The sequence below is a fragment of the Delphinapterus leucas genome, chromosome 4 (assembly GCF_059928025.1).
Source record: "Delphinapterus leucas isolate spDelLeu-1000000601 "Yukka" chromosome 4, BTC_Dleu_Yukka2, whole genome shotgun sequence".
Lineage (NCBI taxonomy): Eukaryota > Metazoa > Chordata > Mammalia > Artiodactyla > Monodontidae > Delphinapterus > Delphinapterus leucas.
In genome coordinates this window covers 108888335-108915493 of record NC_143132.1, presented here as the reverse complement: position 1 = coordinate 108915493, position 27159 = coordinate 108888335, and the positions used below count along the sequence as shown (strand labels likewise).

At 40.0% G+C, this 27159-nt stretch overlaps 1 protein-coding gene and 1 pseudogene across 1 annotated transcript in view; one reads left to right on the top strand and one right to left on the bottom strand.

The window, feature by feature from the left end:
- The first annotated feature begins 201 nt into the window (after positions 1-201).
- On the top strand, positions 202-1374 carry LOC111174776 (tropomyosin-2-like; annotated as a pseudogene).
- Positions 1375-4590: 3216 nt separating this feature from the next.
- Positions 4591-27159, bottom strand: part of PLCH1 (phospholipase C eta 1) — a 269122-nt gene continuing 246553 nt past the window's right edge. Inside the window, exons 19-23 of the mRNA XM_089910967.1 lie at positions 25081-25165; positions 23001-23147; positions 22682-22761; positions 20323-20677; positions 4591-17885 (exon numbers count right to left, since the gene is read on the bottom strand). Coding sequence (XP_089767093.1) covers positions 15802-17885; positions 20323-20677; positions 22682-22761; positions 23001-23147; positions 25081-25165 — 2751 coding nt within the window. The 3' untranslated portion in view covers positions 4591-15801. The remainder of the gene's footprint in view (positions 17886-20322; positions 20678-22681; positions 22762-23000; positions 23148-25080; positions 25166-27159) is intronic.

Below are 27159 nucleotides of genomic sequence, written 5' to 3'. Positions count from 1 at the left end.
GGGAGAAAGAAGGACCTTGAACTCAAGTCAAAGACAGTTTTGTAGTATGCTATATTGGGTCCTATAGAAATGAATCACTGCCACATTATGCCACAAAGAGACTCCTAATAACCAGGTAGATAGAATGACCTATTTTCTGGGTGTCAGTCAGCTTCTCTCCTTGCTCAGTTCACTGCTTGCACAAGGGGCTAATGAACAAAGTGGCCATGGTGGCATGTTCAGATCCTGTACACGAATCCAATAGCAGGGGCTCCAGGGGAAGTAGGGGTGAGAAGCGGCTGCAACTCCGGGCAGAGGAGGCAGGAACCCGAAGGCGAGCAGGGGTCGGGTGGGCACCACGGCGGGGGTCACCATCGAGGCGGTGAAGCGCGAGACCCATGTTCTGCAGCAGCAGGCCGGTGACGCGGAGGAAAGGGCCGACCGCCTCCCGCGGAAGTGGAGGGAGAAAGGCGGCCTGGGAACAGGCTGAGGCGGCCTCCTTGAACCGTAGGATCCAGCTGGTCGAAGAGGAGCGGGACCGCGCTCAACAGCGCCTGGCCACTGCCCTGCAAAAGCTGGAGGAAGCCGAGAAAGCTGCTGATCACAGCGAGAGAGCCATGAAGGTCGCTGAAAACCGAGCCTTAAAAGAGGAGGAAAAAAGGGAGCTCCAGGAAATCCAACTCGAAGAAGCTAAGCACATTGCAGAAGAGGCAGGTAGGAAGTATGAAGAGGTGGCTCTCAGGTTGGTGATTATTGAGGGAGACTTGGAAGGCACAGAGGAGCGAGCTGAGCTGGCAGAGTCCCGTTGCCGAGAGACGGATGAGCAGATCAGACTGGTGGGCCAGAAGCTGAAGTGTCTGAGTGCTGCTGAGAAAAAGGACTCTCAAAAAGACGACAAATGTGAGGAAGAGACAGATTCTTACTGACGAACTCAAGGAGGCAGAGACCCGTGCTGAGTTTGCTGAGAGATCGCAGCCAATCTGGAAAAGACAGTTGAAGATTTGGAAGATAAACTGAAATGCACCAAAGAGGAGCACCTCTGTACACAAAGGATGCTGCACCAGACTCTGCTTGACCTGGAGGAGATGCAGAGCGCCCCAGTCCCGCCCTGCGCTGCCCCTCCCTCTGACCCCGACTCCGCTGAGGCCAGCCTGCCCGAAGCTGACCTTGAAACTGATGGCTGATCTCTAACTGGAAGGCTGCTTTCTCCTTTCATCACGTCTCCCACCCCCTCCCTGTGTCCTTTTCACCAAACTGTCTCTGAATCTGAATCTCTCCAGAGATTCCAGTTGGACTAGAGGCTGAGCACTTTTGGGAACAACTGTTTAAGGGAATGTGAGCAAAGTGTCTTTAAAAGCATGCTGTGATGTACATATTTTATAATTACCTTTTTTGTTGTTGATGTAGCAGCCATTTGTAAAACATTCCAGATAATTCCATAGTTCTGAAGCAGCAGTCTAATCCCTGCCTCACTTTTGGAAGGTAACTTTTCAGCTTAATGCATATTGCCTTCTCCACAGAGGAGGGGAAAAGGTATGGGCCTGCCTTCCTGAGAACCAAACAGCCCAGAGAAAGGCTCCATTTTGGGAAACCTCGTTGCTCTGTAAAAAGTACCCACCAAACCAGAGAGGTGATTCCAGGAGGAGTCAGCAAAAAAAAAAGTACTGTTCAGGTTTTCAGCTGAAAATGGTATCTTTGGGCAAATTTTTTTTTTTTTCATCAGAAGTGACCAAACAAAATTAAGATGGCAAGGACTTCCCTGATGGCGCAGTGGTTAAGAATCCGCCTGCCAATGCAGGGGACACGGGTTCGAGCCCTGGTCCAGGAAGATCACACACGCCATGGAGCAACTAAGCCAGTGCGCCATGACTACTGAGCCTGTGCTCCAGAGCCCACGAGCTACAACTACTGAAGCCCGTGCGCCTAGAGCCCATGCTCCGCAACAAGAGAAGCCACCGCAATGAGAAGCCCGCGCACCGCAATGAAGAGTAACCCTCGCTCGCCGCAACTAGAGAAAGCCCGCGTGCAGCAACGAAGACCCAACGCAGCCATACATACATACATGCATACATTAATTAATTTTAAAAATGGCAAGACTTCTGAGACCAAATCCTTGTCCTAGCTCTACCCCATTCCCAACCGCTCACAGAATGGATCATGTGCCCTTTATGTTGAGGTGACCACCTATTTGCTCTCCTGCTTCCTTGAAAGAAAGAAAATTATGTTTTGCCACTGATTGCCATCTGAAACTCATCTCAGCACCCTTTCCTGGGTCTGAAGCTGCTGTCTCTAACAGTGCCATCTCATTGTGCTTTGTATCAGTTAGCGCTGGAGAAATCTTAAGTAGCTTGTGTACAAAGCTGTTTTTAAGATTTATACTATTTTGAAACTTTGCTTCTTTGGGGTTGGGGCACACTGGTCACCTCACCTGGCTGTGAGAGCTCTCTAGTCTGTGGGCTGGCAGTGTGCTGATCTTTTAAAGTTTCTTTCCTCACCCAATCCCCCCTTTTTGGTGAGGTTTCAGTGAGGTTTGTTAGGTGTGCATCCTACAGCTTAATTAGCTTAAAATGTACTCTCCTTTGGTGGTCTCTTTGGGGGTCAGTTGGGAGAAAGAAAAACCAATAGTGTAACTGTTTTGATACTGAAAATTGATAAATGTCTTTTTGAAATAAAGAACCAGTCCCTCCCCCCTAATAAAACAACAACAAAAAAACAAAAGCAGGGGCTCTAGGAACCAAGAATCAGCCTATCTTCTACCGCTTTTAAGGACCCACTTGCAGAATTCATGTTATCTGTTCCTACAGGCTTATACCTGCTGCATTAGAGATCCTGATTCCCAAGGGAGCATTGCTTCCTAGAAACAACATTAAGTTTCACTGAACTGGAAATTGAACTGCTTTGAACTCCTCATGCCAGTGGATAAGCAAGAAAAGAACTACTCTACTGACTGGTTTAGTTGACCCTGATTGTCATGAGAAGGTGGGGTTGTTGCTACACAATGGGGGCAAAAACAAGTACATCTGGATTGTAGGACTCACTGAGGCACCTCTTGGTGATTCTCTGGCCATGAATAGTTGTAAATGGACACTCAAAGCAACTATTGCCTGACAAAGGCAAACAACTGAGGGTTCAAATCTATCAGGGATGAAGGACTGTGTCAACCTACCAGGCAAGCAACCTACAGCAGCTAAAATGCTGACTGAAGGTGAGAGAAACTACAATGGGTGACAAACGAGGTAACTGATGAATATCAGCTATGAGCCTGGGACCAGCTGCAGCAGTGACAATTGTAGCTTGGTTTGTTAATCCTCTTTAAGTCTTGCTGAGAAATGGAAACTGACTGATACTTGGAAGGACTGGCCTTGCATCTTCCTTCTTAATGAAGTACAGGAAGTATATCTTGTTCTCATACAAGATCTAGGATATTATAACAGGATGCAAGTAAATCTGATTGATTCAAGGGATATAGTATAGGAGACCCAGCTTATGTATCACCCAGGATGCACTCATCCCTGCCGCTCATTCCACCCAGGCATCAACCATCTGCAAGTCTTCTAGCTATTCAAAATATCCCTACAGTGGTTAAGTCCCAGCCACTGCCACTGTCATCGTACACTGACCGTCCCCACACATAGCCCCAACTGGCACGTGGAGACTGTCCTATTGCAGGCCAGAGGCTCTTGTTGCCCCAGTGGCTGCCTGGAGGTCTGCATAATACAACCTGGACACATAGGAAGTTAATGCCTCATAGGGTGGATTTCAGCACTGAAAGAAATTAGGTAGGAAGGACAACAGGAGATAAAATTTGCACCCTTCCTTCTCTACAATGGACTGCTCTGAGATGCAGTCTTTCCATATGGCTTCTCTGGAGACATCTTGCAAATCTAGGCATCTCGTTCATGGTGTTGTGAAGTTTTGGCCATCTCAGTAACTCATCCCTTTGAATTTTCTCTCCTTTTTCTGCCTCAATTCCCTTTGACTCTCATTCTTGCTTCCCTGGGAATGCAGCCACCCCACACTACCCCCAATAAAATGTTATCATGTCAAACTTTGATGTAGATTTTTTTGTGTGACCCTGAGCTAAGATGTCAGCTATTTTAATTTTTTAAAAAAGTGGGTGATTCAGGACTCTGTTTCCAGTCCAACACGTAAAGTGCTTAGAAGTCAGCATTCCTTCCCAACAAGGAAAAATCTAAGCAAACTGAAAAATCAACAGTCTCTTCTAAGATCTGTCAGAGATGTGAGGTCACAAGGCGAACTGCTGCCCCCCAAATTGGAGAGACACACAGGTGAACACAGAAAACCACAACTTACCAGAGCAGAAATCCATGAACAGACATCTCCATGAGAACCAGTTCCAGGGCAGGAAAATCTGAACTGTAATTGATGAACTGATGATGGAGGCTCAGTGTGAACAAGTCTGAGACTTAAAAACTACAGGAGGAACCAGTGATGGGGCAGGACAGGATGGGGGGAGCATTGCTCACACTTTTGTGAGTTTTACCTCACAGGTCCTCACAGTCAATACTGGAGGAAAATCCCCTCAACCTTCCAGCAGGGGAAAAAGGAAAAGAAACCATTTTGAAATATGCTAGAGGATTCTGTCTTCTCAACAACCACTCCCACCCCCCACCCCCAGGAGAAACTATTTTATCAAAACTTAACCTGCTGAGGTTTTATCAGAGCCTGACCAACTTGAGGGAAGGGAAACACCCAACTCCAGCCCCATCTAACCATACTGTACCACCTAAGGGGTGGTGGTGGGGAATACTGAGAAGTACCGGTGAACTTCACAGTCCAGGCACACAGACTCATGAAAAAAGGGAGACCTAATCACAGAATTTTCAAATGCTGCCCTCTCCTCCTCCACATGTTACCACCACAACACTAAAGACCTACATACTTCAATTCCTGGTACATCACATCCACCTTTCAACCAAAAATTACAAGGCATACTAAAAGGCAAAAAATACTGTTTGAAGAGGCATGACAATCATTAGAACCAGAGTCAGATATGGTAGGAATGTTGGAATTATCACAACAGTAATTTGAAAACACTGTGATTAATATGCTAAGAGCCTTGATGGTAAATGTAGACAACATGCAAAAAAAGGACATGTAAGAACACGAAGTAGAGAGATGGAAATTCTAAGAAAGTATCATAAAGAAATACCAGAGATCAATAAAGACATTTGATGGGCCCATTAGGAGAATAGATACAGCAGAGGAAATAATCTCTGAACTTGATGACAATGGGAACTTCCAAAACTGGAAAGCAAAGAGAACGACGAATTACAAAAAATAGTACAGAATATCCAAAAAATGTAGGACAATTATAAAAGGTATAACATACACATAATGGAAATAGAAGGAAAAGAGAGAAAGGAACAGAAAAACTATGTGTAACAACAATGACTGAGAATTTCCCCAGATTAAATGTCAGACACCAAACCACAGATCCAGGAAGCTCAGAGAACACCAAGCAGGATAAATGCCAGCAAAACCACTACAGATTGGTACTGAAACTTCAGAAAATCAAAAATCTTGCAAGAAGCTGGAAGGAAAAAACCCTTATCTATAGAGCAACAAAGGTAAGAGTCACAACCAACTTGTCCCCAGAAATCACAGAAGCAAAAAGAGAATGGAATGAAATAAAGTGTTGAGAAAAAAAAAAAAACCAACAACCAAACCCTATTATCCTAGAACTCTGTACCCTTTGAAATATACTTCAGAAGTGAAGGAGAAATAAAAACACTCTCAGACAAACAAAAATTGTGGGACTTTCTTGCCAGTAGACCTACCTTGCAAGAAATGTTAAATTCTTCAGAGAGAAGGGAAATGATATAGGTCAAACACATATCTACATAAAGAAGAATATCAGAGAATGAATAAGTGAAGACCAAATAAAAACTGATTTTTCATAATTCTTCTAACAGCTAGCAATTTATTCAAAATAATTACAATAACGTTTTTGATTATGTATGCTTATGTGTGTACATATAAAACGTACATATGTGTGTATATATGTATATGTGCTCATATATGCACATATACAAGTGAAATGAATGACAGCAATGAAACAAGGGAAGGGAGGAATTAGGATTATTTTGCTATTATAATGTATTCACACTACCTGTGGAGTGGTACATAGGCATACCTTGTTTTATTGTGCTTTGCTTTATTGTACTTTTTACAAATTGAAGGTTTGTGGCAACGCTGGGTGAAGCAAGTCTACTGGCATCATTTTTCCAAAAGCATTTGCTTACCTCATGTCTCTATGTCACATTTTGGTAATTCTTGTAATATTTCAAATTTTTTCATTATTATATTTGTTATGATGATCTGTGATCTTTAATATTACTGCTGTAATTGTTTTGGGGTACCATGAACTGCAACCATATAAGACAGCAAATTTAATAAATGTGTGTGTTCTGACTGCCCCACCTACCAGCCATTTCCTGTTTCTCCCTCTCTCCTCAGGCCTCCTTATTCCCTGAGACACAACAATATTGAAATTAGGGCAGTTAATAGCCCTACAATGGCCTCTAGGTGTTCAAGTGAAAAAAAGAGTTGCACATCTCCCACTTTAAAGCTTAGTGAGGAAGGCATGTCAACGCTGAGATAGGCTGAAAGCTAGGCCTCTTGTGCCAAACAGCCAAACTGTGAATGCAAAGGAAAAGTTCTTGAAGGAAATTAAAAGTGCTACTCCAGCAAGCACATGAATGATCAGAAAGCAAAACAGCCTCATTGCTGATATGGAGCAAGTTTTATTAGCCTCCAGAGAAGATCAAAATCAGCCATAACATTCCCTTAAACCAAAGTCTAATTCAGAGCAAGGCGCTAATTCTCTTCAATTCTCTGATGTCTGAGAAAGGTGAGGAAGCTGTGGAAGAAAAATTTGAAGCCAGCAGAGGTTGGCTCATGAGGTTTAAAGAAAAATGCTTTCTCCATAACACAGAAGTACAAGATGAAGAAGCAGGTACTGAGGTAGAAGCTCCAGCAAGTTATTCAGAAGATCTAGCTAAGATAATTAGTGAAAGTGGCTACACTAAATAACAGGTTTTCGATGTAGATGAAACAGCTTTATATTGGAAGAAAATGCCACCTATTACTTTCATAGCTAGAGAGAAGTCAATGCCTGGCTCCAAAACTTCAAAGGACAGGCTGAGTCTTGTTAAAAGCTAATGCAGCTGGTGACTTTAAGTTGAAGCTACTGCTCATTCACCATTCTGAAAATCCTAGAGCCCTTAAGAATTATGCTAAATCTACTCTGCCTGTGCTCTGTAAATGGAACAACAAAGCCTGGATGACAGCACGTCTGTTTCCAACATGATTTACTGAATATTTTAAGCCCACTGTTGAGAACTGCTCCTCAGAAAAAAGATTCTTTTTGAAATATTATGGCTCACTGACAATGCACCTGGTCACCCAAGAGTTCTGATGGAGATGTACAATGAGATTAATGTTGTTTTCATGCCTACTGACACAACATCCATTCTGCAGCTCATGGGTCAATGAGTAATTTTGACTTTCCAGTCTTATTCGTTAAGAAATACATTTCATAAGGCCATAGCTGTCATAGAAAGCAATTCTTCTGATGGACCTGGGCAAAGTAAATTGAAAACCTTCTGGAAAGGATTCACCATTCTAGATGCCATTAAGAACATTTGTGATTCACGGGAAGAGGTCAAAATATAAACACTAACAGGAGTTTAGAAGTCGATTCCAACCCTCATAGATGATTTTGAGGGGTTCAAGACTTCAGTAGAGGAAGTGATTCAGTAGAGGAAGTGGTAGAAATAGCAGGAGACCAGAAGTAGAGCCTGAAGGTGTGAGTGAATTGCTGAAATCTCATGATAAAGTCTAATGAATGAGTTGCTTCTTATGGATGATAAAGAAAGTGGTTTCCTGAGATGGAAACTGCTCCTGGTGAAGATGCTGTGAAGACTGTTGAATTGACAACAAAGGATTTAGACTATTACATAAACTTAGTTGATAAAGCAGTGGCAGGGTTTGAGAGGACTGACTCCAATCTTGAAAGCAGTTCTACTGTGGGTAAAATGCTATCAAACATCATTGTACACTACAGAGAACTCATTCATGAAAGGAAGAGTTAATCAATGTGGTGAACTTCACTGTTGTCTGATTTTAAGAAACCGCCACAGCTACCTCAACTTTCAGCAAACACCACCCTGATCAGTCAACAGCCATCAACACTGAGGCAAGACCTTCCGCCAGCAAAAACATTACAACTTGGTGAAGGCTCAGGTGATGGTTACCATTTTTTAGCAAGAAAGTTTTTTTTTTTCTTTAAAGCTGTGGTTTTCTTTTTTTTTTTTTTAAGATGTTGGGGGTAGGAGTTTATTAATTAATTAATTTATTTTTGCTGTGTTGGGTCTTCGTTTCTGTGCGAGGACTTTCTCTAGTTGTGGCGAGTGGGGGCCACTCTTCATCGCGGTGCACGGGCCTCTATCGCGGCCTCTCTCATTGTGGAGCACAGGCTCCAGACGTGCAGGCTCAGTAGTTGTGGCTCACGGGCCTAGTCGCTCCGCAGCATGTGGTATCCTCCCAGCCCAGGGCTCGAACCCGTGTCCCCTGCGTTAGCAGACAGATTCTCAACCACTGCGCCACCAGGGAAGCCCGAAAGTATTTTTTTATTAAGGTATGTACATTTTTTCAGAGATAATGCTATTGCGCACTTAATAGTGTAAACATAAACTTATATTCACTGGGAAATGAAAAAATTCATGTGACTCACTTTATTGTGATATTCACTTTATTGTGGAGGTCTAGAACTGAACCCTCAAAATCTCCAGGGTATGTCTGTAGTATTATCTGCAAGTGGGCTTGGATTAGGTGTAAATGTATATTGCAAACTCTAGGGCAACCACTAAAAATGGAATCATAAAATTATCAATTAAAACCACAAAAGGCAAAAGAAGTGTGAAAGACAAAAACAGGAACAAAGAACAAGGGCAATGAATAGAAAATAGTAACAAATATGGTAGATATTAATCCAACCATATCAATAATCATTTTAAATATCAATGATCTAAATAAACCTATTAAAAGACAGATTGTCAGAGTGGATCAAAAACCAAGGCCCAATTATATGTTGTCTATAAGAAACCCACTTTAAATATAAAAACACATAGAGATCAAAAGTAAAGAGATAAAGATATACCATGCTAACACTAATCAAAAAGAGTGAGAATAGTTACATTAATTTCAGACAGCAGACTCAGAGCAAGGAAAGTTATAGGAATAAAGATGCACATTAACATAATGATAAAGGGGTGAATCCCTAATGTGTATGTATCTAACAACAGAGTGTCAAAATATATAAGGCAAAAAACTACAATAGATGGAATACACTAATAGAGTTGGAGAGTTTAATACTTCTCTGTCAGTAATGGACGGATCCAGCAGGCAGAAATTCAGTAAAGACAGAGTTGGACTCAATAACATCATGAGTCAACTGGACATAATAGACATTTATTGATTACTTCATCCAGTAGCAGATTACACATCCTGCTCGAGCTCACATGTAACATTCAAGATAGACCACTTTCTGGGCCACAGAACATACCTTAATAAATTTAAAGAATATATATCATACAATGCCTGCTTTCAAACCACAATGTAATTAAACTAGAAATCAATAATAGAAAGCCAACTGGAAGATCCCCAAATACTTGGAGATTAAACACCATGCTTCTAAATAACCTATGAATCAAAGAAGAAATCTACATTCATTAAAGAAATTGAATTAATAACCTTCCAAAACAGAAAGCACCAGGCCCAGATTGGGTTCCCTAGTGAATTCTACCAAACATTTAAGGAAGAAATTATACCAATTCTCTACAATCTCTTCCAGAAGATAGAAACAGGGGGAATACTTCCTAACTCATTCTATGAGACCAGTATTACCCTAATACCAGAACCAGACAAAGACATTATTTAAAAACTACAGCCTAATATCTCTCATGAACATTGACGTAAAAATCCTCAACAAAATATTAGCAAATAAAGTCCAACAATGTGTAAGAAGAATTATACACTATGACCAAGTGGGCTTTATCCCAGGTATGCAAGGTTGTTTCAACATTCAAAAATCAATTAATGTAACCCATCATATCAACAGGCTAAAGAAGAAAAATCACATGGTCATATTAATAGGTGCAAAAGAAGCATTTGACAAAAGCCGGCATGCATTTATGATAAAAACTCTCAGCAAACCAGGAATACAAGGGAACATCTTCAACTTGATAATGAACATCTACAAAATACCAACAGCTAACATCACACTTAATGGTGAGAAATTCGAAGCTTTCCTGCTAATATCAGGAATAAGGCAAGAATGTCCACTTTTATCTCTGTTTTTGAATATTGTACTGGGAGTCCTAGCTAATACAACATGACAAGAAAAGGAAACAATAAAAGGAATAAAATGTATTCAGATTGAAAAAGAAATAAAATTGTCTTTGTTCACAGATGACATAATTCTTTATGTAGAAAATCTAGAAGAATTGACAAAAAATTTTAAAAAACCTCCCGGAACTAATACATGACTATAGCAAGGTTGTAGGATACAAGGTTAATATGCAGAAATCAACTGCTTTCCTTATACCAGGAATGAACACGTGGAATTTGAAATTAAAAACACACTACCTTATACATTAGCACCCCCCCAAAATGAAATACTTAGGTATAAGCCTAACGAAATGTGTACAAGATCTCTATGAAGCAAACCTCAAAACTCCAATAAAATATCAATATATCTAAGGAGAATAAAATAAATGGAGAGATTGCATGTTCATGGATAGAAAGACTCAATATTGTCAAGATGTCAGTTCTTCCCAACTTGATCTATAGATTCAGCACAATTCCAATCAAAGTCCCAGCATTTTGTGTACATCAACAGACTAATTCTAAAGTTTATATGAAGATTAAAAGACCCAGAGCAACCAATTCAATATTGAAGGAGAAGAACAGTACTAGCGAGGACGTGGAACAATAGGAACTCTCATTCATTGCTGGTGGGAAGGCATAATGGTACAGCTACTTTGGAAGACAGTTTGGCAGCTTCTTATGAAACTAAACATACTCTTACCATATGATCCAGTAATCATGCTCCTTGGTACTTACTTAAATGAGTTGAAAATTTATGTCTATGCAAAAACCTACACATTGATATTTATTGCACCTTTATTCCTAATTGCCAAAATTTAGAAGCAACCAAGATGTCCTTCGGTAGGTAAATGGATAAACTGTAGTACATTCAGACAATGGAATACTATTCACACTAAAAAGAGGTGAGCTATCACACATGAAAAGACCTGGAGGACATTTAAATGAGTATTTCTAAGTGAAAGAAGCCAATATGAAAAGGCTGTATGGATCCAAGTATATGACATTATGAAAAAGGAAAAACTATGGAGACAGTAAAAAGATCAATGGTCTCCAAGGTTTGGGGGTGGACGGTGGAGAGATGAATAGGCAGAGCATAAAGGATTTTTAGGGCAGTGAAACTATTCTGTATGATATCACAACGGTGGATATATATCATTATACATTCATCAAAACCCACAGAATGTGCAATACACCAAGAGTGAACCCTAATGTTAACAATGGACTTTGGGAGATAACAATGTGTCATTGTAGGTTCATCAACTGTAGTAAATACAGCCACTGTAGCGGATGATGTCAATAGTGGAGGAAGTTGTGGATGGGGCCATATGGGCGGGAACAGAGGGCATAGTGGAAATCTCTGTCCTTCCTGCTCAGTTTTGCTATGAACCTAAAACTGCTCTAAAAAATAAAGTTTATTAACTTTCAAAAACTGGGTTATTCATGGACGTCATAGGCATGGCAACATAACTTTCTAATTCTTTTTCCTTATATTTTCAACTACCACACGTAATATTGTTTCTAAATGTTTGGACATTTGGAACAAAACCAATACATTATGTCTCAGCATCTCTACCAGCTGGTGGCTCCCTAAAGACAAGTCCCTATTCTCATAATCCCAGCAGCCAGCTGAGTCTCTAGCCCGGAAAGGATGCTAACCAAATATGCACTAAAGTCTTCAGGAAAGGCAATGGTGTATAGAGGAAAGAGAACAAAAGTAGGAGTTGGATTAACCTTTCTTGGTGATTTCCTAGGCCCCATGACCTTGGGCAAATCACACGTTCACTGACATTAATTTTCGGAAGCTATGAAATGATGATAACCTCATCTCTTCACAAAATTGTTGTAAGGACCAAGCGAGATGCGCCACATATAAAACTATTTTTAAATTGCAGAATCCTTTACAAAAATCAGCTACTCTTACTCACGGGGAATGAAATAGATACTAAATTAAAAAGGAGAGAAAAAGATGGGCTGGATGGAAAAAGGGAAATGAAAAAATTAAAGGGAAACAAAGATAAATTCAGTCATCACCACACTTGAAACAAGATTCTGTGCTTCTTCCTCCTTCCCTGCACACAAAAAACTGTGACAGCAGACACAGGTTTTCTCTCACATTTTCCCTAAGTTCTCATTCATCAATGTATCAAACATTTACTGAATACAAATAAGTACCAGGCCTTGAGCTAGGAAAGGGCACGAGGCCTAATCAGTGCCCTCAGAGAGGTCTGCGTCTAGTGGAGGAGGCATACAAGTGAACAGACTGATACAATCGAGGGCAGTCAAAGGCTCCCAAATGGAGCTGAGGGATTCTTGATGGGTTGGGTACAACCAGGGAAGAGGAGATGACAATCAGAGAAGGCTCTCTAGAGGAAAGGACCCTCCAGGATACATCTTGGAAAATGTAGTGGGTAAAGGAGGAAAGGGCAGTCTAAGGCAGAGGAGACCAGGCTATAGAAACAAAGGTACCGAATAGCAGACCTTATATGCAAAGGCTATGGAACCTTATTCCATAAGAGATGGGGATCCACTAAAGGGTTTTAAGTGGGAAAGATGGCTTGATCAGATTTATGTTAAGAAGCTTTACAAGAGGGAGGGGATATGGGGATATATATATATATATATATCTGAGTCACTAAAAAAAGGAAAAAAAAAGAAGCTTTACTCTGTCCTCTGTGGATACTGCCACTGCTGCAGGCAACTCTCCCAGGCACCTGTCGCTGCCCAGGCTTGGAATATTCCATTCAGCCTCTAAGAAAGGAGTCAAATGAGAGAACTATGAAACCTCACAGGGCTTGCTCTAGTCAGGCTTGGCAGAGAATGGGGGCTTCCTGGACTCTCTAGCTCTCAAAAGAAAAAAATTAGAAAGCCTGTTAATATCTTGCTTGAGATCTCACTGGCTGTGTGATTTCCTCGTGACTGAGTGAGTCCCTGATCCATCTTCCAAACAAATGAAACCCTGGTCAGGAGTCTAACCCGAGCACTGAAAGCTTGCAGTAAAATTTAAGCTTTATTTCTTCCTCTTCCTTATTAGGCAACCCCCAAATAGTAATCATGAATTCGCTTTCCCTCCTCTTCCTAAGTCTATCAGTAGAAGAATACTTCATGTATGGGTGACAGACACACAGGGTACCTGGGGGATTTGTCTCATAACCCATCACTTGGCACCAACCATTTATGTTACTACTAAATCACCTTGAGATAGGGTTGACATCCATATGTAACCTCCTGGATTTTTTTGAGAATACAGATTTCTGGGACTTCCCTGGTGGCGCAGTGGTTAAGACTCCACGCTCCCAAATGCAGGGGGCCTGGGTTTGATCTCTGGTCAGGGAACTAGATCCCACACACATGCCACAACTAAGAGTTCACATGCCACAACTGGAGCCCGCATGTTGCAACTAAGGAGCCCACGTGCTGCAATTAAGGAGTGGGTGAGCTGCAACTAAGGAGCCCGTGAGCTGCAACTAAGGAGCCTCTGAGCTGCAACTAAGACCTGGCACAACCAAATAAATAAATAATCAGAATGCCTCTATATCCATTAAAAAAAAAGAATACATATTCCATCAAATTATAAAAGGCAGATAAATTCTATACCTTTTTGCAAATGAATTTCAACAACTTTATACCATGTTAATCTCTTTAAGACAAAGATACTTTAAAAACAAACCAAGGTCTAAGGATGGAACTTTGTGGGTTCAGAACCCCCAAGATGATGAAATATCTCAGGTTCACTAAGGGATGGAAAATGGGTCCCTCTCCTTTCATTATTACACCCCTACCCCAACCAGCGTCCCAGTGCTTGTCCAAAGAGAGGAAGACCCTCAGCACTGGGGAGAAGTTCAGGGTTGGGAACTGAGAGAAAGCGGAGTCTAACTGCTTTCCTCCCCACTCCCCCCACACACAACAAAGATTCAGGTGGCCTAATTTGCCAAATACAGCCTTTTGCCTGCATTGCCTGCATATCCTCCACCCCGCCCCGCCCACCCCCCGTCACACGCAGGATTTGGGAAGGATTTTTAAACTAGCAACATCATCACCAAATGCAAATAAACTCATCACATTGAATTTCTTCTCAAGTCGCCTTACAAATATGGTCTTTAAAGCACAGTGAGAACACTCAAAGACATGAAATGCTGCTTAAAACTGCCCCTGTAGAAGTGATCTCTTCTGCTGCAAAGAGATGAAAAGGCAAATATTTCTGAGTGGTTCAGGTTCCCTACTCAACAGTCATCACGTGAGCTTCAATTGCAAAAAAAAAAAATTCACGAAGTGTTTAAAAATCTCCTTTAATTATATTTTCATGAACTCCAAGAACATCATCATTGCAGTTAATGTTACAAAAAAGCAAAGAGGGACATCTGAACATGCAATAAAAAATGGATTCACAGTGAAAATAATGTATGTTGGTACTAAAATATAGTTACTTGGCTCCCTGAAGGGAAAAGCTTTCTTCTAAATATCTATTCACTTGGGTTTTATCATGAGAAAATATTTTTTTTTCTGGAAAGCTTTGGGAAGTTTTCAACTTGTGCTACTGTTATTGTTAGCATCTGCTGGAAGTCCCTCATTCTGAAAGCCATTATTTGCAGTCTATAATTTAATCAGAAAATTCAAAAGTACAACAAATAGCTTGGCAACTGTGTTGTTACATACAAAGCCATTAGCAAAAATATGTAACAAAATTTATGTGAAACAAACAATTTTGTCCTTATATACAGAAGTTTGCTTTATTCCTCATACCCTCACAGCCTACTCAAAAATGAGAGGGTGTGGCAAAAAAAAAAAAAAAAAAAAAAAAGAGAGGGTGTGGAGGGAGCCGGTACCAATCTCCTTTGAACTCTCCTTCTGGGTGGGGTAGAGAAATCTTAAAAGGTAAGTTAACTATTTTAACCTTCTTTTAAATGAGTTACAAAAATGCATCTGGGCTTCTTAATAAAGAACAAAAACTAGGAAAAATGATAGTGGCTTTAAAATAAAGAATTTCTCCCTTTGTCCTTTGTAAAATCTCTTGACAGTAAAAATGACTACATTTGTGACTGTGATCTGAGGACAAAGAGTAAAGAGCATCTTGGTGAAACATACGGACGGTAGAAACCAAGCTGCTGAGAAGTTTCACATCTAGGGCATGCACATACATCATACCAATAGAGTTTATACCTCAGGGGAGAAAGATCAGAAAGGTACATGGGAAATGCCACCCGAAGCTATATACAAACGCATGAACAAGAAGAACACATGGAGTCAAAGGGAGATGGTAATACAAGTTTAAGAAAAATACATTTTAAAATCATCTCAAAGCCAAGGACCGTATTTACTGAAAACTCAGACATTCTACAGAATATCTTGTAAACAGTGAAAATGCAGCTTATTTAAAATGTAAAAAAAAAAAAAAATGCAGCTTTATGTAATTCACAGTCTCAAAAGAAAATAAATTTCTGGTTTATCATCACTGCTCGGCTCGGTCTGCAAAACGGAATGATGTGAACAGAACTGGTCGGCATGCCCAGAGCGCAGGGCTGCGCACGCGCCCTCGGGGATGCCGCGGCCCTCCACGCCGCAGGCGGCCTTGGCGCTCCGCAAGTAGCCCGCGATGTACGAGCCGGTGGAGTGCCGGTTCCCCGCGGGTGCCGGTGCGCAGGGTTTGCTTCGAAGAACCACTCCTCCCATAGGGCTGGGGTTCACACTTTTCTGCTTGTTGGCTTCCTGCTTTTCCTTGGCGCGACTGGCAATGTTGCGCACTCTGCTCTGACTTCTGGATGACAACTTTCTGACCAGTGCCCTGGGGAACTGATTGACATCTTGCTTGGAATACAGCACTTGGCAGCCGTCTTCCTGGTCAAAGGACACAAGCTTCCGCAGCTGTTCGGTCAGGGCATCTATAGGCTCTAACGACTTTGTTTTCACAGTTACGCTCTTCTTGTCTCTGATGCCCGTTGTAACAAAGCTCTTACTAATACACTGGTACTTGCTTTCAAAATTACAGGCGATGTCCTCTGATGTTAAGTCTCCCAGACTTTTGGATTTGCAAGGACTGGGCAGCTTCAGAGCAGGCAGAGGAGGGTGTGTGGACTGCTCGGGGGCAGGGTCATGCATGTCTTGAACGCTAGACAGGGGCCCAGGGGTCTGGTTCTTTTTTGCATCTGAATTTGAGAAATGGTTATGCATAAAACCAGCTCCCTGATAGGCTAGACGAGAAATATTTTGATTTTTGACATCTTGAATACTACTGTTGAATATTTCAGAGACAGAAGAGTGGAGAGTCTCTTTACAGTAGCCATTTCTCAAGCCTCTTTGAAAATGTTCCACCACATCCTGACTGTATTTCAGTTTTAAAGGAGAAGCGAGGTGACTTGTGCCCTCTCTCCTATATCCATAGGTTGTTAAAGGCAGACTTTGTGAGTCTCCATCCATTTCCACGAGACTGCTCTCCCCAGAATTTAAACAGAGAGTGGGATCCACCATTACATCTTTCAGTGTCAAGTCAGTGGAAGTGGCAGGGCTGTGGTTCTTCAGTATTTCCCAGTCTTTTCTGTGGGTGGGACTTTTTAGTAACCAGCAGTGAGGATTATTAGAGGACAGAGGCAGATTGTTTTCCATGGCCCCTGTCTTGGTCTTCCCAGAAAGGTCATCTGCTTTAGTTTTAGAGACAGGAGTGCAGACAGACTCACAAACAGCTGCATGTGTTGAGCACTCAGAGATCTCGTGCCCCAGGAATGCAGTCTGCTCAGGAGATGAGCACAGGAAGGATGACTTGGGTTTTCCACTGGAAAAGCCATGCATGAAGGGCATTTTTAGGTCCATGGTAGGCAAGGGAGGATGGCCTGCTATCACACTGGGGCTCTGAAGATGAGACAAAACTGTGGGGTTAGCCTGGTCGCTGGTCTCATCAAACTGGCCAATCAGTGCTGAGATGGAACTGCCAGGCTCATTCTCATTTGTCAAAGTGACATTATCAATAAGATGGGAAATTTCACTCTCCTGGAGAATTGCAGTGGAATGTAAGTCAGGTATGTCAGAACAGAGCGTAGAGACGTCTGACAAAGAAAAGGATGTTGCAGCTCTGCCCTTATCCCAATTACCTTCCAGCTTCTTAATCTCCAGATTGCTTTGAGAAAGGATGCTTCCTGACAATGCGCTTTTCCCTACCACGAAGCCCCCAGCATTCCCATTTTCCTTGGTTTTCACACCACATAGATCTTGTGTTAGGCTAACTGCAGGGTCACGAGCCAAATGCTGCCTTGGGGAGAGGGATTTGTTGGTACACTGGTGTTCCTGGCGATCACTTAACACATTTGATTTGGTTCTCCCACCCTTTGGACCTGGTAGCAACTGTGCTGTGATTGACAAGTTGGCGGTAGAAACAGCAGAGTCCCCGTGGCTGATGTCTCTGTGGAGGAGAGCACTGGAGGAAGCGGATAACTTTTTGTTGAAATTTGGAAAATGTTGGTCTTTTATACTTGCCTTCCCATCTCTTCTGTCATCCGTATCTTCTGCTGAATGAAACAAACAATATTTTAAGTGACATGTATCACTTTACGTAGGACCTGCAGACACTCATGTTTGTCTTCAGACAGACAAATGGAAAATGTAAATCTGTTACATCGTGACAATATAATTATGGATTGCATAGATTTGCAACAAAGTGTCTGTGTGATGGATAAATGGTAAAATTTCACTGAAACTTCCCTTTGAATAGCTATTACATCAGCTAAGGATGTAATATTCATTGTAAAAGAAAATGTCAATGAGTTACCATACTTTTACAGTGAAGATTACCTTAAGTTGTTTCCTATTCAGATTTGTACTACACAGAAGCATGGCAATAGAAACAGAACAAGACAGCTCTGTTAAACAAAGTATTGTGGTACCTGTAAGCAAGATACTGTAAGCTTTCAAAGTTATACATGTGTTAGAAAAAAAAAAAACCCACACAAATCATTTTGAAAAACATTTTGTCAAAATACTGATTTTAACCAATTAATTTCTAAAACAAATTGGAGGGTGCAATAGATGCATTAAAATATCAGTATCTGTTGACTTTAAAATGTAAAAATAAAGACTTGGTCACCAATTTTATACCATTGCTAATATCTAATTTTCCATTGATCCTATTTTTTGGTTTTAATACATAAATTTCATATTGCATTCTCCCCTAAAAGAGGCAGTAAGATATCAGGCACAGTAAGGAAAACTATAAAAATACACAATTCAAAGTAATTTGGGGTACCCCATCCTGTTTAGTATAGTGCTAAGACAATATTGATATTAGGTGTTCAAGTGTTCTTAATCACATTATTTTAACGGATTTTATGCTTTCAGTTATGAGAATCAAGAAAATATGTTTAACTTTTTATTAAATATTTTCCTAACTAAAAAAATTCATCATAAAAATTTGATAAACCCAAAAATTATAAGGAAAAAAAATAAAGATTATATGATGTTACCACTCAGATAGCCACTGTAAGCTTTTGTAGAGGGATAGAATTATGCATACAATTTTTTATTCTGAATTTTTTCCACTTAATTTTTCTTCTACATGATAACTTGAATCATTGCATGGTTATGTACTGCTCCATATTTATAAGTTTTATACTTAAGTATTATTATATTATGCTATATATATATGAATAACTTATATAAATTTCCTGTTTTTTAAAGGGAGGAAAGAAACATAACTGTTACTTTCTAACTCACCTTAATGGTAGTAACATCTGAATTGTGGCATTACAGGATTAATTATTACTAATTTCTTTTGCTTTATTTTCCCCCCCAAATGGAGTTATTTATATTTACATGTAGTTTACTTTCCCCCAAAATGGAGTTTTGAAATAAATTTTAAAGCATATATTTCATCTCTTCTCTGATACTGCTCTTAGCAAAATTTCAAACTTGTTAACTGCCTTTTTCTCCTTCAAATAAACCATTCAAAAATTGGTTTGTCTCCCTACAATATCTTACAATAAAAATCAATACAAGCAAAGTGGTGTTTGTGAGAAAATAGATCATTGAAATTAGATTGCATGATGAAAGACTTTTGCTAAAAGAAACAGGTATCACATTCTCCTGTCTGAAGTGATTTTGATTTAATTAAAACATTTGTTGCAGAGACCTCACATGGGCACAGTTTGGGTGCTTAAATTATCTAAAATAGGGTGGGGGAAGAGTCACAGACACAAGGCAAGAGCTCTTTGGTACACTGTAAAGCAGATATCACTCTTTATCACGTTCTTGATATGAGTGAAGCATTATGCTCAAATTAGGGGAAAAGGTGGGTAATGCCTGCTTCCTATGCCTGAGGAATCTATGAATGGACAGGAGCTGCAGACATGCTTCCTTCCCTGCCAACATCCAGGGGTTAGGGAAACGAGGCCACAGGAAAACAGCTAATAAGCTACCTCTTGTGGAAGCAAAGATTTCTCAAGTGAAGAAGGTGGATTACTTTTAACATCTGGCTTTTCCTCTTTCTCCATAAACATTTCCAATTGTAGAAAACATGTTATATGGTGGGAAAGAAATATAACTAAATTCAACCTCGGAAAAGTCCATTTAATTCTATTCCTCCTCAGAAAATCAGTAAATATTGTACCCACTTAGAAAACCATGATCTCTGCTAATATTTTGCAGGTTTCACCTCCCTCTGTTGTGCCTCATAGACCCGTAGGCTCCATGCCATCACACCTGATCCCTCACTGTCAATTTCAGATGTCAATGTTATTTTGAGGCTTTAGGTGACTAGGAGATAGCTCTTTTACCACCCACTCTCCAAAGTTTAAAATACGGTCTAAAAGGTAACACTGTAATGTACTGTAATGTTTTATTTTCCAGTATATTTTACTTTGACTACAAAATGTCAGTCATGTAACAGTGGTAATTAGGGACCAAAATGGGCCTTAAAGGGGTGTATTCTTAGAGAAACTTAAAGCATCTTACCCAGAGAGCTTTCTTTTCCTTCTGTGTCTTTTGCAGTTTCGGATATAGGCAGCGACAGAGCCCCCAGAAGACTTCTGTCAACAGGCATAGAGACAGGGCGTGCTTGCAAACTCCGTGCGGTCCTTCTCAGGACCCCATCTTGATCTCTTGCAGCCTCAGACACAGAATCCTTTACCTCTACCATTTCTTGGAAGCCCATTTTGCTCTTTTTTCTGCCTTTGGCTGGAGCACTGGCTGTGCGTCGCAGAATCCTATCTCCAATCGATCGCTTCCGAACATAATGGGAACTGTTTTCTGAAGAGCTGTGCCTGGGATTCTTATTGAACAGCCCTTTCAGACCTTGGAGCTGTCTGTTCTGAAGACACAAAAGGACCAAGCACAAGTTAAGCAAATACCACTGTGTCAACTGCTTGCCTTTTAAATGACAGCTCCATGAAAAATGGATACAAAACGAAATCTCACAGCCACTGAAGAATATTCAAACCAAGAAAACAGCAGCTCACAGCATGTTTGCACAACGTCATGCACATTTTATCAACCTGACTTCGGGAGGAAGGCAGCCTCCCATTTTCACAACCAAGCTTTCCCACAAGTTTCCTGCCCGAAGATGACAAGGTGGTAGGAAGAGTTTCCACAGTGAAAAGACTGTAATGAACTTGAGCCACCTTAAAGCAACGGATGCATGTTTTAAAGTGGTAAGCAGGAAGATGGAGCGATGTGAGAGAGCATGCCGCCATGACCACTGAGAGAGAAACGCGCCAGCAAGAACCAAGCACCATGCTGAGAAACTACCTTTGTAGCTCCTAGAAAGTGCAATATAGTGTAACTGGGGTTGAGTATTAAAGGGCTCCACTGCAAGGGGGAAAAAAGCACAACAAAACACATTTTGGGCTCATTCAAGAAGGCTGCACAAGTAAAAACAGAAGGAGATAGAACACATATGCTCTCTAAACCCTTTCTCCCACTTTGGATTTTTAGTCACAAGTTCATTCATTGCTCAGTTCACCACTATCATGCTGTGGTTTATGCATATCGACCCAAACACCCCTTGAAAGTAATTAATGACTTACACATGGACATCTATTTAGGAAGGAGAACACAAGTCCTACAGAACACCTTCTTGGCTCAAGTTTTTAACAAACTGATTTTTATTATTTCTCTCAAGCATGTTAAGTGCTAGAGATGCTGCTTTGTTCACCTGGGATTCCTAGAAATTCAAGAATCATTTTTCGATCATTTACATTTGTGTATGTTTAGGCCAGAGGAGAGAGCCCAACAAGCACAAATAGAAACCCAGGACTAAACACAGAAAGTCATAAAACTTTATCACTCTTAGAAATTAGGATCCTTAGCACCTCACCCCTCCCAACTGATGGATGTGAGAATAAACACATACCTCCTATTTCAGGCCAAATTGGTCCACTACCTGCCAGTTGGATTATAGTCTCTAATAATATTAATATTAGCCAACATTTTTGAGCATTTACTATGTGCCAGGCAGCTTTTTAAAAGTAAAGTATTTGTTTATGAAGTAGGTACGATTTTTACCCCACATGTACAAATAAGGAAACGGAAGCACAGAGAATGTATATACCTCTGGAGGAGGAGCTCCAGGCAATGCAGACCTTCTGATAAAGAGCACTGGACATTCCCGGGCCCTGGTCAATGCTACAGCCCCTCCAAATCACATCTAGTCCTGAAAATTGATTCCAGTGGCCAAGTCCCCAATTACTTGGCATTACCAGAGGACAGCCTATTGATTTGTAAATCTCAAGTGAGCTCTGCAATGAAGAAACTGGCATCAGCAAAGAGCTAGAATACACTTCTATGGTCTCTTCCTTTTAAGTCCTGTGGGTGGCTTTTAATTCATTCATGATTTTTAGGTTTCCAGTTGAATACAATGGCACTGAATGAATGCATCCTGCCTAGAACTGGCTGGGATCATAGTCCAGTTAGTACAGGTAATTCAAACATCTGAGACTACATTTCCCACTGCAGTCAGCTGGGTCTTTTTAAGGATTATAATAAAATTCAAATATGTAAGTCTATCTGTCCTGTTTTAGTCAAACAAATGATTGCCCTAGAGAGTAATAGTTTTCTCAATTCTTTTAAGCCCAGAGAGGGCCCCTAGGTGGAGGGAATGAGTACACACCCCTAAAAAGAGGAAGGAGCACACACGGATGGAGACCTGTGGGCAGGAGAGCACACTGAGCACAGTGTGGGCTGGGCTTCACTAGAGTTTTCTGTTAAAAAAACAGCTTGTCAAGATACACGTTCCCTTTTATGAAATGAATTAGAAAACTTTATTAAGGACCATATTATTGTTGCATGTGGCTTTAAGCCCTGTGATCTTTCTTACCTTTCCATAGATTTCATTGATTGTTATGTGGACAAAAATGGATGCTTCCGTCAGTCCTTCCAAATAGACATGCCGGTAGCCTGATAAAAGTAGAGAAAGTAGTTTCCTTTTAGTTGAACTTGTGTTTGGCTTTCCCATGGGTGCAACAGAATTAAATACCTGACTTTACTATAGTTCTTTATGTTAACACTCACATTATCATATAACACATATTTTATATATCATATATGCCATGTATCATGTATATCACATATCATATATTAAATCTTCCAAAGAAAAGGAATGGTCAGTCTAGAGAGAAAAGGCCAGCCAGACTTACCAGGCACTAAGCTGCTAAAGGTCACAGTTCTTTGCCCAACAAAATCTCGTCCAATCGGATCGTGATCCCAGACAAGGAACCGAACCAAAGCTATTTCTGGCATGTGTACTGTAAATGTGAGGGTTTCTTCCCACACAGGGTTAAATCCTCAGAGAAACAGGAAAAGACAAATTAGAAAAGCAAAGGGGTTGGCTAAAAATGATTTAGCAGCAACATCTGCAAAGCAGACAGTGAAAATTGCTTGCAATGGTTATTAAACTCGTGAAGACAACTGAGCCACCCCGGGATGCCTTAATGAGATAAAGCCTTGGAATTTACCCCATTGCTAGAAAATAATTGGTAAGAAATTGCCTGTAAATTATTACATCAATTCTAATAATCTTTGATGCCACATCGCATTGTAGAGAAAGCTCTTTTAGACAATATCTAGAATGTTTCAATAAGCTCAAAAAGTATCTACAGTAGCGATCTAAGAATAATGTTTTAGCAAAAGCAATAAAGAATGACTCCTCTCCCCCACCCCCATCCCACCCCAGTAGAATGATGCTTCTCACCCACCAAAGATTCTGCTGCTGTGAGCATCACCAGCAAGCATTTTGTAAGGTTTCAATGCTATGGTACATAGACCATCCTATTTAATTCTTATGGTAATCCTCTAAGGGTGGAAGGGCAGAGGTTTTTTTCTAATTAAGAAAAAACATATATTACTGACTTTCAAAAATATATAACACTTAAAAATTACACAAGTAACCCATGCTCACTTTTCAACACAGGAAATATAATGCTCATTTTATAGTTGAGAAAACTGATGTTCAGAGAAAATAACATGCCTAACATCATGCAACTAGTGACAGAGCCAAAGGAGACGAGGCACTGCTGATTTCCAGTGGCTTCTCATGAAGCAAGACCTTAATACATGAAAGATGACATATTTTCATAGCTACTGAAAATAAATAGGAAAGGCATATAATTCAACTCAAATTCTAAAAGGCAAAACCACGTTTATTTCTCGGTAAAATTCTCTGATAAAATAATTAAACTGATAAAAATTCAAGCACTCTGTAAGTTGGTTTTTCTTTTCTAAAAATGAAAATTCATGTTATTAAATGTATGCATTCAGAAGGCATCAGCCACTTAACCCTAATGCCTTAGCTAATGAAATAGTTATGGACTGAAAATCATTGAGATGTCCCTCCTGAACAAGAGAAGGGATACTTTTTGTTGACTTAGTGATGACATCTCAATTATTTCTGAGACCAAAAAAAATATATTGAGCATTGGTAGGAAAATGCAGTATGGGAAGTTTGCTTATTTTAAGCATGTTATTTCCTAAGTAACAGGTTTGTGCTGCTCTTGAACCCTCTAATTCCTTTCCTTAAACTCCTCTTAAGGTCTCTCTAGGAACCTCTAACTTCCCAAGCATTTTGAGGATTGGGGTTTAGATTTTTTACAGTATTAAGGACTAGAGATTGAGAAAAACAGGCATGCAATAATGTTTGTCATATGTATGAATAAATACAACCTTAGAAGATTACTAAGAAAAAGACATGAGGCTTGAGTAAAGAAAGTTTTCTTTACATTATGGCCAAAACAGAAGAAGAACGCTGCCCATGCACCACAAGTACATATTCAAGAAGTAAACTTGCCAGAGCATGCTGCGCTTGCCTTTACAGTTGTACATGCTCCAGAAAAAAATGAGAATTCATTAGGACGTGGGCTTCACAAATGAGACTTTGAAGCAACTCATGTCATGAAAACAATATAAAAATATAACGAGTCATTTTCCTACATGAAGTTTTAACCCAGATCTTTAAAATATCATTCATTTCACTAGAAAAAACCATTTGCTTCAAAAGCAGAAGTCTTGGGAGCCTAGATTACAGCATCCATCAAAATATACCATGCATCAATACCATATTTACTTAGTTTTATGTGTTGAAAAATCTTAACAAAACTCAGATGGCAGTTACAGATTTTAGAAATTTGTTTCTCTTCCATGTAGACAAATTCTCTTTTTCAGTGCAAACTCTATTTCTACAGCATCCTTATTAAAAGTGAACAGAGATTATTATAATCTTACCATTGTCATCTACCACACGAGTCTGGTCTTTACAACAATCTACTGGCAATCCGATAATTTCAACTTCTACAAAAGGATCAATGATCTATATAGATAAAGAAAGTATTACTACAACTGATAAATTTCTACACATGTTAATTTAAGAATATTGGCCAAAATATCACATATCAACAGCAACCCATTTATTTAGGTGCTTACTAAGAAAGAGAAATCGTACCAGATTCAACAGAGTCAACTATGAAGCAGGAATAAAAAAAAGATTACATTGTTATTTGCCAATATCTACTAATGCTACAAAAACTTAACCCAATGAACCTTCAACTCCAGTTGAAGGTATATACCCAACAGAAATGAGAGTGTCTATCTATGCAGAAATGCTCAGAGCAGGTGAATTCATAATAGTCACACATTGGAAGCAACCTCAATGTCCATTATGAGTAAGATGGATAAACTGCAGAATATTCATCTAATGAATACTACACAGCAATGAAAAAATAACAAAGTTGTGCTACATAGCCATAATGTGGAACAAGCCAGACACGAAAGAGTGTATACCATCAGAGTCCATTTACATAAAGTTTGAGCACAGACTAAATTAATCTGTTTTGACAGGGGCTGGTATTTGATGGGGGGAAGGGAGGGCTGGGAGCAGATACTGACTGGGAGGGTGGACGGAAGCCTTCTGGGGGTTCTGGATATGTTCTACCTTGATCTGCTTACACAATAATTAATCAAGTTGTCCACATTTGATTGGTGCACTTTAATGTAGTTAAATCAATTGTGTACTATGATGTAAATTTAAAAGTATTTAAAAATAAAAAGATGAAAAGGTAATCAAAAGAAAAATATGAGTGTTTAGTTCCCCTCTTCCTCACCTTTACCTCCCCCATATCCCCTGCCCTCTGGGAGAGGGATCCTCCTTTGTTTGTCATCTGTAAGCTCTCCTTTGTAGTGCCAGTACTGGATAAGTAGCAATGAAGGAATAAAATCCTAAGGAACCCAGAAAGGAGAGAATTATGAAGTCTGGGAAAACATATTTTTAGGAGCTTGGAGACTAAGGAGAATACAGTTTTGGAGGGAGCTTCACGGAGTATGAGCTAGAGGTATGATAGAAAAACATTTTGAGATGTTAGGTGGATAGACACGCTTTTTGTTCACTAAATAAATCACAGCTAAAGTTTACTAGTTTTCCATTAATTCTTTGATGCTAAAAGTTTTTCCTTAGAATAGAACACTGTGGTAAAACTGTACCATTGGGAGTCTTGGATTTGGGGACAGCTAATAAATATGACTAAGGAAAATAAAATTAAATTCCTTAGTTTTAAGGAATTTAAGAGGATTAATTTAAGTCTAAATTAAGGAATTTAAGAAGCCACAGGCTTGAAGAACAACTTCTTGCTTCAACACTTGGTTCCTGTGCTGGACTTCGGCAAGTTGTGTAACTGTCTGTGCTTCAGTTTCCTCATCTGTAAACCTAAGATAACAGTGTCCGCTTCATCATGCTGTAATCTAGGTGACATGCTGGGAGAATGGAACTGGATAGTGGTAGCAAGATTAGGGAGAGATTTGGGAGGTAGAATGTCCAAGAGATGCTAATTGAGTAGATGTGGAGAGCAAAGAAAAGGTGAAAATTAAAGATGACAATCAATTTTTTGATTAGGAGCAAGAAAAATTATTATTTCATTCTCAGAGATATGAACAGTGTGAGAGATCACAGGTTGAGAATTCAGGGGGACTAGAGGGGCGAGACACTATATTTTCATTAGCCTCTGACTAAAGCACAAATAGTAAAGTATTAGTACTGTAATTCTGTGCCTGGCAGAAATCACAGATGTTTTCAAGTCACATTATAGTTGCTGCAGAAATCTCCGTGTATCACCCATACTTATCACGACTTCAAAATTCTAATAGTTATTCAACCCCCCTCTAGAACCTGCTATTTATTGCATACATATTTGTATGTCACAGTTTGTTTTTAATATACTGATAAGTGAATTTCAATATAATTTGTCCTGTGTACCTTTATCTATTTTATTTTACGCAAACACATTATTCTGAGAAGGGGTCCAAAGGCCTCAT